General features: G+C 40.9%; 1 protein-coding gene across 1 annotated transcript; it reads left to right on the top strand.

Moving 5' to 3' along the window:
- Positions 1 to 3,837: 3,837 nt before the first annotated feature.
- On the top strand, positions 3,838 to 4,458 carry LOC143563912 (uncharacterized). Its single transcript, XM_077051340.1, has one exon. The coding sequence runs from the start codon at positions 3,838 to 3,840 to the stop codon at positions 4,456 to 4,458; it is 621 nt and encodes a 206-aa protein (XP_076907455.1).
- The last annotated feature ends 11,757 nt before the right edge of the window (positions 4,459 to 16,215 follow it).

Genomic DNA, 16,215 nt, shown 5'->3' with positions numbered 1-16,215 from the left:
AACAAACTCGTTCTGAAGGGCGTGCTAACCAAAATACTAATTCTGGGGCTGTAATAGATGAAAACACAACTAATAACAATGCTGAGGGCATCCACGTATGGCTCCAAAGGTTACAAAAGCAAAAGCCAAGATTCTTTAGTCACGCAGCTACTCCAATCGAAGCCAGAAATTGGATAGCTCATATTGAGAAAATATTTGAAGTGTTGGGAGTTGAAGATCAATATAAAGTCAGATTGGCTGCCTACAAATTAGAGGATGACGCACAGGCATGGTGGGAAGGACTCAAGCAGGCTAAAGGTGGAGATGCTTATGCGGCTACCTTTCCTTGGGTGGATTTTCGTAGAATCTTCTATGAGAAGTATTTCTCCATAGCTGATAGAGAGGCCTATGTCAGGGAGTATGTTGTTATTCGGCAGGGGAATGATGAACCAGCATCAGAGTTTATTGCTCGCTTTGCGAGGTTGGCTAGTATCGTTGGGGATGCAGCAGGACCCCAAAAGTTCAGGCCAAAAAGTGTAAATGGGCAGTGTGTGATCGAATCCGGAAGTCGATCATGTTTATGAAGTTCAAATATCTTACAGAGGTTAATCAAGACTTTTAAATTCGAGAGAAAAGAATTCCTATCTCGGTCAGGGGAAATCTAGAAGAGGGATAGGGATGAGCTACGCATCCAGAATACTGGCCAACCATCTTCTACACCACAATATCAAGATCGCAGAGTTCAACCAAAAAGAAGTTCCGATAATCAGATAAAGCCATGGCAGCCTAGACCCCGAACTCAAGACCAAACCAAAATCAAATTCAGCTATATCAAGGACCAGCTAGAGCACAATCACTGAATCAACAAGGAAACCCCAACCCGACTGCTATGCCTTCATGCGACACTTGTGGAAAGAAACATTTGGGTGCTTGTCGCCAATCTATGGGAGCATGTTTTAGATGTGGTCAGACTGGACATGTAATTAAAAATTGCCCAATGCCGGATACCAAGAATACCACAGGAGGAAATGTTGCACTGCCAAATAATAGAGGATGAGTTTTTACGCTTACTGCTACTAACGCTGCTAGTGCCCCAGATACTATTTCTGGAACTCTTCAACTTGGTGAGCGTGATATATGTGTGTTATTTGACACGGGAGCAACCCATTCTATAACTTCTAACTTGTTCACTAAACACCTTTTAATAGAACCTTCCCCGTTAGAACACACTCTTTCCATATCCACTCCTATGGGTAACTCGATCATAATTTCCCATATATACAAAGATTGCCCTATTCGTATCAATTTTATTGAGCGTAAAGAGAATCTTTTACCCATGCAAATGCGCGATTTTGATGTTATACTCGAGATGGATTGGTTATCTCGATATCGTGTAACCATTGATTGTCACTCACGGCGAGACATTTTCGGCGATTCTCATCATCCTGATTCAGTGTATCAGGGGTTCCAACCTCGTAAGTCTCTTAAGATTATCTCAGCGCTCCAAGCTCAAAAGTTGATATCACATGGATGCGCTGGATTTTTAGCATCAGTCAAGGATGCAACAGCGGGCGAAGTTAGTGTCGACAGTTATCCTGTTGTTCGTGAGTATCCCGATGTCTTTCCAGATGAATTACCGGGACTACCACCAGACCGAGAGATAGAATTCACTATTGATTTGGTCCCTAGCGTTGAGCCTATCTCTAAGGCACCATATCGTATGGCTCCGTTAGAATTGAAAGAGCTGAAGGAGCAATTGCATGAATTGTTGGAGTTGGGATTTATAAGACCGAGCGTCTCACCTTGGGGTGCACCGGTCTTATTTGTAAAGAAAAAGGATGGTAGTATGCGGTTGTGCATTGACTACCGAGAACTTAATAAGATCACCATTCGTAATCGGTATCCTCTATCTCGCATAGATGACCTTTTTGACCAACTCCAAGGCGCTAAGTTCTTCTCGAAAATAGACTTGAGATCTGGTTATCATCAACTAAAGATTCGGGAGGAGGATGTTCCTAAGGCCGCCTTTCGTACCCGCTACGGCCATTATGAGTTCTTGGTTATGCCTTTTGGGCTAACTAATGCCCCTGCAGTCTTTATGGATTTAATGAATCGTGTTTTTCACGAGTTCTTGGATAAATTTGTCATTGTTTTTATCGATGACATCTTAGTGTATTCCAAGAGTAGGGATGAACACGAAGATCACCTACGGAAAGTGCTTGAAACTTTACGACAGAAAAAGTTGTATGCGAAGTTTTCAAAATGTGACTTTTGGCTTAATCAAGTGGCATTCTTAGGTCACATTGTATCCGCAGAAGGAATTAAAATGGACCCCGCTAAAATTGAGGCAATTAAAAAATGGCCTAGACCCACCTCTGCCACGGAAGTTCGAAGTTTCTTGGGTTTAGCTGGCTACTACCGGAGGTTCGTAGAGGGATTTTCTGTCATTGCCTTGCCTCTTACGCAACTGTTATAAAAGGGTGTGAAATTCTCTTGGAATGAAGAGCGAGAGAAGAGCTTTGAAGAATTGAAGAGACTTGCTACTGCTCCAGTACTCACTCTTCCATCAGGCTCAGGTGGTTACCAAATCTATAGTGACGCTTCAAAGAAAGGCCTAGGTTGTGTATTAATGCAACATGGAAAGGTCATCGCTTATGCCTCGCGTCAGTTGAAGCCGTATGAAGTTAATTACCCGACGCATGACTTGGAGTTAGCTGCAGTTGTTTTTGCGTTAAAAATATGGCGTCACTATTTGTACGGTGAGACTTGTGACATATTCACTAACCACAAAAGCCTCAAGTATATATTTACGCAGAAAGAGCTAAATATGAGGCAAAGAAGGTGGCTGGAACTTTTGAAGATTGACGCGAATATTCAGTATCGCCGTGGTAAAGTTAATGTGGCAGCTGACGCTTTAAGCCGGAAGAATTTCGGAGCTGTATCTTGCCTGCAGATTCAACCCCATATTTTATCCGACCTTGATAAGATGGGCATTGCCCTTCAGATTGGTAAATCTGATGGTTACTTGGCAAGAATGCAAACTGAGCCTGACCTCATCTCACGAATTAAAGAAGCATAGGAGGACGATGGAGAATTATGGGCAATATCGCAGAAAATTGAGGTCAGGAAGCAGTCGAGGTTTCATATGGATGAGCATGGGGTAATTTGGTGTGGCAAAAGGTTGTGTGTACCCAATGATCTTGCGCTCCGCGAGTCATTGTTAGCCGAAGCACACAGTTCGCCATTTTCTATCCACCCAGGATCTACAAAGATGTATCGTGATCTACGTCAAAGTTTTTGGTGGAATGGTATGAAAGAAGACTTTGCCAAATATGTGAGTAGGTGCCTCACATGCCAGCAGGTGAAAATCGAGCACCAACGAGCAAGCAGACTTTTGCAACCGTTGGATATTCCGGTGTGGAAATGGGATGAAATCTCAATGAATTTGTTACAGGTCTACCTAATAATTTTAAGAAGAACGATACTATATAGGTAGTTGTGGACAGATTGTCAAAGTCGGCTCACTCTTTGCCAATACAACAAGGGTATTCAGTCAGCAAGTTATCTGAGGTATTTTTGCAAGAGATTATTCGATTACACAGTACTCCAGCCTCTATTGTGTCTGACCGAGATCTGAGGTTCACGTCTCGATTTTGGAAAGGCTTTCAAGATGCCTGGGGTATAAGACTGAAATTCAGTACCGCTTTTCATCCACAAACAGATGGACAATAAGAACGCACGATTCAGACCTTGGAAGACATGTTAAGGGCTTGTGTACTTGAATGGACAGGGAACTAGGATGAGTATTTATGCCTTGTTGAGTTCGCCTATAATAATAGCTGGCAAGCAAGCATAGGCATGGCTCCGTTTGAGCTATTCTATGTTCGAAAGTATAGGGCTCCGATATGTTGGAACAAGGTGGGAGAGAAAATAATTGAAGCACCTGAATTGGTGCGAATCACGAATAAAAAGGTTGCTATTGCTCGAGAAAAATTAAAAGAAGCGCAAAGCAGGCAGAAGAGTTACGCGGATCGGCATCGCCGGAATCTTGAATTCAAAGTCGGGGACCATGTGTTCTTAAAAGTTTCACCTTGTCGTGGCGTCCGCAGATTTGGAATAAAATGGAAGCTCAGCCCTCGTTATATCGGTCCGTTTGAGATTCTTGAAAGAATTGGAGAAGTTTCTTACCGACTAGCGCTACCGCCTCAACTTTCTCACGTCCATAATGTTTTCCATGTCTCTTTACTAAGGGGATACAACTATCACCCGTTGCATGTCATTAGTTATCCGTTGCACACGATCCAAGAAGACTTATCGTATGAAGAAGAACCAGAAGCTATATTGGATCGCCAAGAGAGAGTAATGAGGAGGAAAGTTATCCCGTTTGTTAAAGTCCTATGGAAAAATCACTCTGAACGTGAAGCTACTTGGGAAATTGAAGAATCAATCGGCTCTTTGTATCCTAATCTGTTTGAATAATAGATTCCACTGTACGAGTAATGGTGAACCTTGTTTTCTCGTTAAAGTAATGATATTTCTGCTTCTGTTGCTCTGTGTGATCATTTATGTTCTAACCTACAAATTTCGAGGATGAAATTCTTTTTAGGGGGTAAGAGTTGAAATATCCGAAAAATGCCAATGACTTTATGGAAAGATATATATATATATATATATATATATATATATATATATATATATATAACGATTAATAATAAGAAGAATAAAATTAAGAAAAAATAAAAATAATAATCAAAATAAAATTAATCCATCAATGAAGATTCAAAAAGAATGAATTAATATGTACATAACTGTGCACGATGAGTTTTACAATTAAAACAATAATATAATAATAACAAATAAAATAATACAATAAAGAGTAAAGTGCCATTTTTGTCCTTTTAGTTTGACAAATAATGCGAATTTAGTCTAAAAAGTTTATTTTTTGCATATGGACCCTCCACGTTTCCCAGTTCTTGCCAATTATATCCAAATCACTAACTCCGTTAAATTTAATCATTAAGTCAGGGGTAGACATGTCTTTCACTATTTATTTATTATAATACTTATTTTAGTGAACTACGGTTTTCATCCTTGTGGTTTGTCCAAATCTGCGGTTTTAGTCCAATAGTAACAAGTTTGCAATTTTCGTACTTGTAGTTTCATTTCACTTGCAATCAAACCTGAATTTATTAACCTCGTTAATTTTGGTCGTTAATCCATTTGTGTGTCCCTCACGTGACGCGAACAGTTTTGTCGTTTCTCTCCCTAAATAAACTTCAGTCCTAATTCGCAAGTCCCCTCACGTGAGGGGTTGGGTGTATTTGGGGGAAAAGGAAAAAAAACAAGGAACAAAACTGTCCCTCACGTGAAGGGCACACTGATGTGTTTATCGACTAGACTTAACGATATTAGGGATTTCGGGTTTAATTACAAATGAAATGAAGCCATAGGGAAGAAAATTGCAAATTTGAAACTACTGGCTAAAATTGCATATTTGGACAAACTAGAGGGACGAAAACCGCAGTTCACTAAAATAAGTATTATAATAAAGAAAGGGTGAAAAGACATGTCTACCCCTGACTTAACGATTAAATTTAACGGGGTTAGTAATTTGGATGTAACTGGCAAGAACTTGGAGGGTCCATATATGAAAAATAAACTTATTGGACTAAATTCACATTATTTACCAAACCAAAAAGACAAAAATGGCACTTTACTCTACAATATGAAATAATGGTGTGTGTCTGCTCGTTTTAAAATATCAAATTAAAGTATAAAAATCAAACTGAAGTACAAGTATTAAAATATTACTAAAAGCAAAACTGAGAACTATACAAGCCGCCGCCCAACGCCGTTTGACCGACCACCGACAAGCCGCAGCCTGAGCGCCGCCTGTAACCTACCAACAACTCCCTGATTTCAGCCACTTGCTTGCCTTCAAGAAGGTTCTGAATTGGTTATAAATGATGGGCGATTCCCTTGCAAGTCCTCGTATCACCTCTAATTCATAATTACTCTGTTATTTCTTTTACTACTTTTCTGACAAGAATCGAGAATTTCGGCGAAAAGAGAGACACCACAAAACTCAAATCCAACGACACCATCCGCCGTATCCACCGCGCACCGCATCATCGATCACCAAGAACACAACAGAGGACGTTTATTTTCTTTCCGCGTCTTTCCGGCGATATATATATATATATATATATATATATATATATATATATCCACAGGTTTTCAAATCTACCGCTCGTGACCGAGGTATCCTACCCCACTAAGCTGATTATATATGCGCTACTTGGTGTTTATACGTAGTTGTTTCTTTTATATATATACATAATTGGTGACTCGAAAGAGACTAGTACCTCTTTGAAAATATTAAACAAAAAGGAGGAAAACAAATAGTCCATATGAGTTGTACATAAAAACATTTTAACAATATCAAAGTTCTCTAATAAATTAAAAAAAAACAATGTAAATCTAATCAAATATTAACGATATATAGGTCATCAAAACCCCTTAAAAGGAACGAGTCTGACATCATAGTGGAACATATTTTAAGGTACGGATTCTTACCCCTCCTCTTGTTATTATCGGGCATTGTTAAAACCCCATTGATGTTTCGCGTTCTTTTGGAACTCCTAACGTCTTTGGAATATTAATCGGATCCAAATTTATTTCGCTTCTAGATCCAGTTATGGTCATTTGGACTCATCTAGATTGATATTGTTCACATGCGATAATTTTTTTTGTTTGTACTCAATATCGCATGTTCCGTTACTTATTACGTTGTATAGATATTATTGATTCTGTTTATACTTTGAGCGTGTTACCTGCATTTGTTAATATTCTGGTACCCTGAGTTCTATGCTTCCTGTGGAGTGTCCCACAGGCACAACATTGTGTCATCGATGTTGTGTGCTCCTTCCGTGACGGAGAGATTAGTTCATGGCGTCTCTTAAGGACAAGTGTGGCCCACAGCTATTAGGAGGCGTATGGATCGATCTAGGTGATATGTATTTGATAATTGTGGATGGTCGGTGTATGCCAACACCCACCATTACACTATTGGGTACATAGTGTGCATCATATGTAGCCTGCTAGTACGATGTTTCGGCTCATGGGTATCATCCATGTGATACGATATATTTTATTGGCTTGCATACTTGCATCGTATCATCTTATAAAATTTTTATTGTTATAAATAAATGTTTACTTACTTATTGTTGTTCGTTTACTTGAGCCTTTTATCCGTACTGGGCATTCGGCTCATTTTGTAAATCTTTTTCATAACAGGTTCACAGGTTACTCCGGGTGGGGTGTTAAGAGAGAGAAAAGAATTGAGCTCTATGATTTGAATGTAAAATGCTAGCCACTTTTGTAGTATACTCTAGTTCAGCTAGATTTGGCAATTATATAATATGTAATAAATAATTAACCTTAGGGCTTTGTACTGTTAACATTCAGTGATGGAATGATGTTTTATGTTTTGAATACTATGATTTGTGACACGTCACCCTCTGTGGGGTGGGGTGTTACAACTTTGATGATGCACAGTCAAGAACGGAATTAACTAGTCAATGACACACACACGAAATGAAATCAGCTCTATCGGCATCAGAATTGACTATTGTTACGAAACCTTGCTAACTTAAATGTATTTATCAACCAACAATCTATTAATTAGACATATTTTATTCTTGTTCATTTTGTTTTCATGTAATCTTTTTACTCTAGTAAATAATGCGAAGGCCAACTGTAGATAAAGCTATAGTGATTGCACTGCAGATATTACCATTTTTATCAAATACTCTTGTAAACTTTAGATTTGATTGGTTATTGTTATGATACCAATTCTTGAATATATTGAGATTTTGGGAAAACAAGAAAAAAATTCATGATTGATATTACTATTGTTTAGTTACTGTATTTTAATATTTATAGAACTATAATTCAGATATAATTATTAGAATAGAGATTGTGATTACATGTTTGGGGCTAAATTAAAATGTATTGGTAATTGGTTCTCAACTTATAAAAGGAAAAAATGGAAACTACAATCAGATACTAAAAATAGTCATTGAAGAAACATATCAGTCTTAGTCTTAGTTTAGAAGACTGATTTTTAGTCCCTAAAAGAAGTATATTAACAACTGAAATCAAGTGATATTAGGGACTGATTCTTAGTATTCAAAACATCTTACTAGGGATAATATAAACATATTTAGAGGATCGATTTTCAGTCCCTAAATTTATACAATAGGGATTGAAATATCATATTATTCGAGAATGATTTGTAGTCACTAAATAAATATTGGGGACTGAAATGATGTGGTACCAAGAGACCAATTGAGGACTGAATTTTTGTGTATCAGAGACGGACCATTAGTCCTTATTGGTGCCACAAAACGGGAACTGATTTTCAGTCACTAATACCACTATCTAGGACTAGGAATACGGGACTGACTAGGGACTGGCAAAATGAGTCCCCGATGACCATTGGATTTTGTAGTATCCAAGACTATTTTTTCAGTCCTAGATGACGATCTTTTTTGTAGTTTGAACTGAACTAAAAAAAAATACCACGATTAAGGTATTGCGTTTTGCAGGGAGCTTGGCAATGAACCTGAATAATAAAACACGGATATACAAACACATCGTAACGATTTCAATTCGACACAAAAAAATTATCTACATATAAACAAACTTGGTCAGTATGGGATCAACTCATTATGGTATCGATACGACACTGACACTCTGTATGCTTAGGATACAAAAAAGATACTCTATTGAGAATACAACTTCGTTTAAACGTCCGGCATCTATAAAAATAAATGTGTCGTAAAATGTATCATACCTAATTGTTATATAAAAAGTCAATAACTTAAATATATGAATAATAATAAAAATATATGAGGGAAGAAAAACAAATGTTAAACTTTGGGATCAAATTACAAATAAATATAATATAGCAAAATAAACTTTTTGGAGTCAAATAAAAACAACTTAAAATTTCGAATGGCTAAACTGAGGCAATTTAAAAATTACACGTTTAAACTGAGGCAATTTAAACTGAGGTATAAAAATTACAAAAGCAATAAACCATATTCTTTAACTATAGCAAAATAGGTTTCGTTTTATACACGTTGACAACACTAGTGAAAAAAGTGACAAACAAACAAAATTTAAATAAAATAAAGAACTCAAAGGGGCTAAATATTGCAACTAATAATCCAAATGACTGAATGCGCATAGATGGAAACCTTACTGTAGCAAATCTATATGCTTCAATACTCTATATAGTATAATAATAATTTAAAAAATAACATGAAAACCGCTCAAAAGCAAATTCGAACCCAGGTCCAGTGGATTCAAACACGAAAGCTTTACCACCACACCAACTAACATTTCATGTTACTTTGTAGTTTCAAAGAAATAACAATAGAAACTATTATCTGGAATAATACATAAAAGGAACTAAGTGGTTGACACATGGTAGCAACTGATTAAACCTTCATTAAAACACTGTAAGAAGATAGGCTTGCTTATATATGTCACACCCGGCCCTAAACGGCGGAAACAGCCGGGCGCGCGCGAGTGGGAATTGATAATCAAGCACGGGTCATTGCAAACATTCAAATATATTTTCCATTGCACATGAAATGTCTAGTACAAAATACATTACATTGTTTAGAATTACATATAAAAACATCCACATGAAAAACGTTGAAGATTTCCACGCCATATCCCCTTACACGGAGGGAACAACAGCGCGTGTGGAAGGGATAGAACTAAAATCTTCCAAAAACCATTTTTATAGATGTTCTGCGTGAAGTGCTCTACGTGTGACTCCTTGCGCTACTAATTATCACCTGAAAGACACGTAAAAACATTTGAATCAGTATAAACTGAGTGAGTTCACAAGTTTTGGTGACTTGATAAATCGTATTGCATCATATCCTTGATAAAACCATATTGAAACATATTTCTGATAACACCATTAAAACATATGCTTGATAAAACCATCCCGCGGGTTACGCGCGAACATTTCTGAAAAACCGGGCTCGTCCATGCAAAGTGGCGCTGCCACTACGAGCTAAAACAATACCGTCCCGCGGGTTACGCCCGGACGTTGTGCTCGGAAAACTAGGCGCTCGTCCGTGCAAAGAGGTGCGACCCCTACGAGCGGGCTTTGCAGCCAGTAGTACTACCCCATGACCATACTAGGCACTCATGCAAAGAGGTGCGACCCCTACGAGTGGGTTGATCAAACACAGCAGTCCCTACCCTTAGAGTTCCACTGACGAGTGATCACTGTCTAAATCTTGCGCACTTACATTGAAAACCAAGATAAACACCATAAACAGATAATCGTTTGCATTGCTTGTAAATATACCATGATAAAACATAATTTAAACACGTGTCCCTCGCCCCGAAAACAGTTTAAAAACAGTGAAAATAGGGGCTGTGAGACTCACCTGTGATTCTTGTTAAGCGATGGTTTAGAGAGAGATTAAAAGAGATTCGGGTTTCCTGATGTTAGCCTCGAAATTGGAAGTCTAGAATATGTTTAAATAACAGGAAATATGTATATTAAGATCAAGAAATCGAAGAATATAAGGGTTGGTCAGGAAAGTAAATCTCAAGACTACAGTTTCGGCTTACCTAGCGATGGAACTGGAAACGGATGCTTGGGAGATGGTTAGTGCAGAATTACAGGTTTAAGAGAGGAGTTTGAAGTGTGTTTGTGTGATATTTTTATTCATGAATTGATACTTATTTATAGGCAAATTCAAGGGAACACAATCCCTTGATTTAGGGGATTGAAATCTTATTTATATTGGGTGTAATGATGACAAGGTATGGGGTTTATTATTATTATTTATTTAGGGATGGGGGTGATGGTCCTAGGGAGTGGTTATAAAGATTCTGATGGATTTGACAGTACATGCAGGACTGTGGTTGGTGAGAGTAGGTGCGGCTGACAGCTGACATTTCGTGTTACAGTATACTTTTCCTGGTACTGTTGTCAGTGTGCAGTCAAAAGGTAAAAATCTCTGAAACACGCAATTGGTTCTTTCTGGGCGGGGGTAATCCCCTTACATCTGAAGAATAGACTAAGTGTTTTGTGCGTGTAGCCTTGCGCGTATAGCCTTCTGCGTGAAGGCCATTTCTTTGAACGTTGTGGGTCCGGCGGCTCCAGTTGGTCTTCGCGCAAGCGTCCTTGTAACGAATCCTGCGCGTATCACTGCGCAGGCGTCCTTATAAGGAAATCCTGCAAGTCCATCTGGCTCTGCTGGAACCAGCGCTCTCAGAGTTTATTAACAGGGTGAATTTTTGGATTTAAGCGAGAAGGTGGTTGGTTTCTGTGCAGACGTTCATGCGTAAAGGGTTTAGTTTTAAGGTGTCCCGCGGGGATTCTTCTCGCAGGTGTCGCATATAACTCCTTTTTATTTGATGCGGGTAGGTGCGTAACCTTCTCGTAGTCAGGGACGTTGAGTTTCATTTGTAGATTCTCCATGAGGTCTTGGTATTTCAACATAGTGATCAGTTATGTTGAAGTCAATTCCATCTTGGAGCTTCAAACAAACTAGCTCTCAATGTTCCCGCCATTCGGGGAGGTTAGTTCCCTTTTTCCGCGCGCGCATAAATGATTTGATTATTGAAGAGGTATGCAACCCATTAGACAAACGACATAAAATTAAGTGGTCATGAAAACACAACAAAAACCTGTGCGCGTGGCGCATATAACATATGCCCGCGCTGATCCTAACATGAAGCGCATCGCATCCGCGCATGGCGCATATAACATATGCCCCGCGCTGATCCTAACATGGCGCGCACCGCATCCGCGCATGGCGCATATAACATATGCCCGCGCTGATCCTAACATGGCGCGCATCGCATCCGCGCATGGCGCATATAACATATGCCCGCGCTGATCCTAACATGGCGCGCATCGCATCCGCGCATGGCGCATATAACATATGCCCGCGCTGATCCTAACATGGCGCGCATCGCATCCGCGCATGGCGCATATAACATATGCCCGCGCTGATAATGGCACGCATAACATTCACAATCTCCTAATAATTAGGTTGATTACTTGGTTTATGGGATTGGGAAATTACCGGGTGTCACATTCTCCCCCCGTTAGAAGAATTTCGTCCCGAAATTTAGTAGGTGTCGCTGGTAGGAACTATTCTTTGGAAGAGGTATGGGTACTTTTTGCGCATTTGGTCTTCTCTTTCCCAAGTGAATTCAGGTCCACGCTTTGAGTTCCATTGAACCTTTACTAACTTGATTCGGCTTCTTCGCAACTTTTGTTCTTTCCAATCGGTTACTGCTATAGGCTCTTCCACGAAGTGTAGCTGTTTGTCGATATGAATCTCGTCTAATGGTAAAATTAACGTTTCATCAGATAAGCACTTCTTGAGGTTGGACACATGAAACGTGTCGTGAACTCCACTAAGTTCGGCGGGTAAATGGAGTTTATAAGCAACTGGACCGATCCTTTCCAGGATCTCAAATGGTCCGATGTATCGCGGATTTAACTTTCCTCGCTTGCCGAAACGGGGGACTCCCTTCCATGGAGAGACTTTCAAAAGTACTCTATCCCCTACTTGAAATTCCAACGGTTTTCTTCTCACATCTGCATAGCTTTTCTGTCTGTCGCGCGCTGCCTTAAGGCGATCCCGTATCTGGAAAATTTTGTCCGTCGTTTCTTGGATCAATTCTGGACCAGTCATTTGCTTGTCACCCACTTCAGCCCAACACAGTGGGGACCTACACTTGCGCCCATACAAGGCTTCAAACGGCGCAGCCTTGAGGCTTGTGTGATAACTGTTATTGTATGAAAATTCAACCAATGGGAGATGAGTATCCCAGCTACCCCCAAAATCGATTGCGCACGCGCGCAACATATCTTCTAATGTTTGAATGGTTCGCTCGCTTTGTCCATCTGTTTGGGGATGATAAGCCGTACTCATGTCAAGACGAGTACCTAAAGCCCCTTGTAACGATCTCCAAAATCTTGAGGTGAAACGACTATCTCTATCAGAAATGATGGATACCGGAACTCCGTGTTTTGAAACTACTTCTCGAATATACAATCGGGCTAACTTTTCCATCTTATCGGTTTCCTTGATCGGCAGGAAGTGTGCTGATTTAGTTAGCCGGTCTACAATAACCCAAATCGTGTTGTAACCCCCAGGTGTCCTTGGCAGTTTGGTAATGAAGTCCATGGAGATTTGTTCCCACTTCCACATGGGAATTTCTGGCTGTTGAAGCAACCCCGATGGTTTCTGCTATTCAGCCTTCACCTTCGAACACGTCAGGCACTTACTGACATACGTCGCGATGTCGCCCTTAAGATTGGGCCACCAATACAGCGCTTTAACATCTTGGTACATCTTGTCTGCGCCAGGATGTACGGAATACCGCGCTTTGTGAGCTTCGCTTAACACTTGCTCGCGCAATCCTCCCTTGAGAGGGACCCATATGCGGTTAGCAAAATATCGAGTATCGTTCTCTTTGAGCTCCAAATTCTTAATCATACCCCCAAGGGATTCGTTCTTGACAAACTCTGATTTCAAGGCTTCTTGTTGAGCTTCTCGGATGCGGGTAGTGAGGTCTGCGCGAATGGTCAATCTTAGAGCCTTAACTCGTAGCGTCTTTGCTCGCTCTTTCCTACTTAAAGCGTCTGCTACTACATTCGCCTTTCCAGGATGATACTTTATTTCACAATCATAATCATTCAATAATTCAACCCATCTTCGTTGCCTCATGTTTAAATCCTTTTGATCAAATATATGTTGAAGGCTCTTGTGATCCGTAAAAATCAAACACTTTGTTCCATAAAGATAATGGCGCCAAATCTTTAGCGCGAAAACAACTGCTCCAAGTTCCAGATCATGCGTTGTATAATTCCTTTCATTGGCCTTGAGTTGACGAGAGGCATACGCTATGACTTTGTTTCTCTGCATAAGGACACATCCGAGTCCTTGATGTGAAGCGTCGCAGTAGACGACGATGTCGTCCGTCCCCTCGGGCAGAGACAAAATTGGCGCACTACATAACTTTTGCTTTAACATTTGAAACGCTGCTTCCTGGTTTTCGCCCCAATCAAACTTCTTATCTTTCTGAGTTAGCGCAGTCAGAGGTAAAGCTATCTTGGAGAAGTTCTCAATGAAACGTCGATAGTAGCCAGCTAGTCCTAGGAATTGCCTCACCTCAGTTGGCGTTTTTGGCGCTTCCCAATTCTCGATGGCTTTGACCTTGGAAGGATCGACGTGTATTCCCTTCTCGTTTATAACGTGACCGAGAAAGTGAACCTCTCTAAGCCAAAACTCACATTTAGAAAACTTTGCATACAACTTTTCTTCCTTCAGCAACTCCAAAATTAATCTCAGATGTTGTTCATGCTCAGCTCTGGTTCGGGAGTAAACCAGAATATCATCTATAAACACAATCACAAACTTATCCAAGTATGGTTTGCACACACGGTTCATCAGATCCATGAATACAGCCGGCGCATTAGTTAGCCCGAAAGGCATCACTAAGAACTCATAATGGCCGTATCTAGTTCGGAAGGCTGTCTTCGGCACGTCTTCCTCATGGACCCTAAGTTGGTGGTAACCTGACCGTAGATCTATCTTCGAGTAATAACTGGATCCCTGCAACTGATCAAATAAGTCGTCAATCCTCGGTAAGGGGTACCGATTCTTGACTGTCAGCTTGTTCAGTTCCCTGTAGTCAATACACATTCTGAATGAACCATCCTTCTTCTTTACAAAAAGTACTGGAGCTCCCCAGGGTGAAAAGCTTGGGTGTATGAAGCCCTTATCCAATAGTTCCTGCAACTGATTGGATAGCTCTTGCATCTCGGATGGAGCTAGTCGATAAGGTGCTCGAGCTACTGGTGCAGCTCCTGGAACCAAGTCGATTCGAAACTCGACTTGTCGCGGTGGCGGTAATCCGGGCAAATCTTCAGGGAAAACTTCTGGAAATTCGCGCACCACTGGTAAGTCTTCAATCTTTCGCTCATCTCCTTTCTTCTCTACTACGTGCGCCAGGAAGGCGTAGCATCCTTTCCTCAGGCACTTGCGCGCCTTTAGACACGAAATGAGTTTTGTCGCAACTCCACTTCTTTCCCCTTGAATTACTAAGGTTTCTCCGCTCAACAGTGGGATCAGAACCTGCTTCTCATGGCAAATAACTTCCGCGTGGTTCTCGACTAACCAATCCATGCCTACCACAATGTCAAAACTTCCCAAGTCTATTGGCAATAAGTTAATATTGAATCCGTGACCTCCCATGACCAATACACATTGCTCAGTCCTCTCGTTCGCGCGTATCTGCCTACCATTGGCTAGTTCTATAGTATAAGGCGTGTCTAGCCTACTGGTTTCTAAGCCTAAGGAGTTTTTAAACTCAGTGGATATGAAACTTAGGTCAGCGCCAGTATCAAATAAGACAGATGCAAAATGGTCGTTAAGTAGAAACGTACCGGTTACCACATTCGGTTCTTCTTTTGCTTCGCCTGCGTCGATCACAAAGGCTCTCCTGCGAGCTTGGTTTCTCTTTTGCGGGCAATCCCGACTGAAATGTCCTGGCTTCCCGCATGCGTAGCAGTTGTCGTTTGCTCCAGCTTCCTTATGGCAGTTTATCGCCTTGTGCCCTGGTCTGCTACATTTGGCGCATACGATGCTTGCGCATTCACCCTCGTGGTGATACTTGCATCTGCTGCACCATGGGTGAGGCCCATTATACCTTTTTCGTGATGGCTCCAGGGCTTGTATCGCGTAAGCCCTTACGCTCTCCTGTTTCTTGAATGGTGGTTGCTTGGAGTCGGACCCTCGGTGGTGAGAGTTCCATTTTCTCTTGGGGTCAGAGGTTCGCTGCTCGTTCCCGCGCGAGGTCAATATGCCCGCACGGACCGTATCTCTTGTAAGAGTGATGGCCCGCGCCACTGCCTCATCAAAGGTTGGAGGCGCTGCGGCATTGAGCGGAACTCTGATAACATGGGGTAACCCAAAGATATACCTCTCTATCTTTTTCTCCTCCGTGTTCGCCATATCCGGCACCATCTGGCAAAGTTCGTTGAATCGGTTGTTGTAGGCGTCGATATCAGTTCCTATCATGGTGTGGTTCCAAAATTCCTGCTGTAGACTCTGAATTTCGGCGCGAGAGCAGAACTTCTTCATCATCATTTCCTTCAGCTCCTCCCAGGTCTTG

This window comes from Bidens hawaiensis, unplaced genomic scaffold, assembly GCF_021521415.1.
Source record: "Bidens hawaiensis isolate Kalapana, Puna unplaced genomic scaffold, B.hawaiensis_p1.1 tig00021644_1, whole genome shotgun sequence".
Taxonomy (NCBI): Eukaryota; Viridiplantae; Streptophyta; class Magnoliopsida; order Asterales; family Asteraceae; genus Bidens; species Bidens hawaiensis.
Note: the sequence above shows the minus strand (reverse complement) of the source record. Positions and strands in the feature narration are given on the sequence as shown.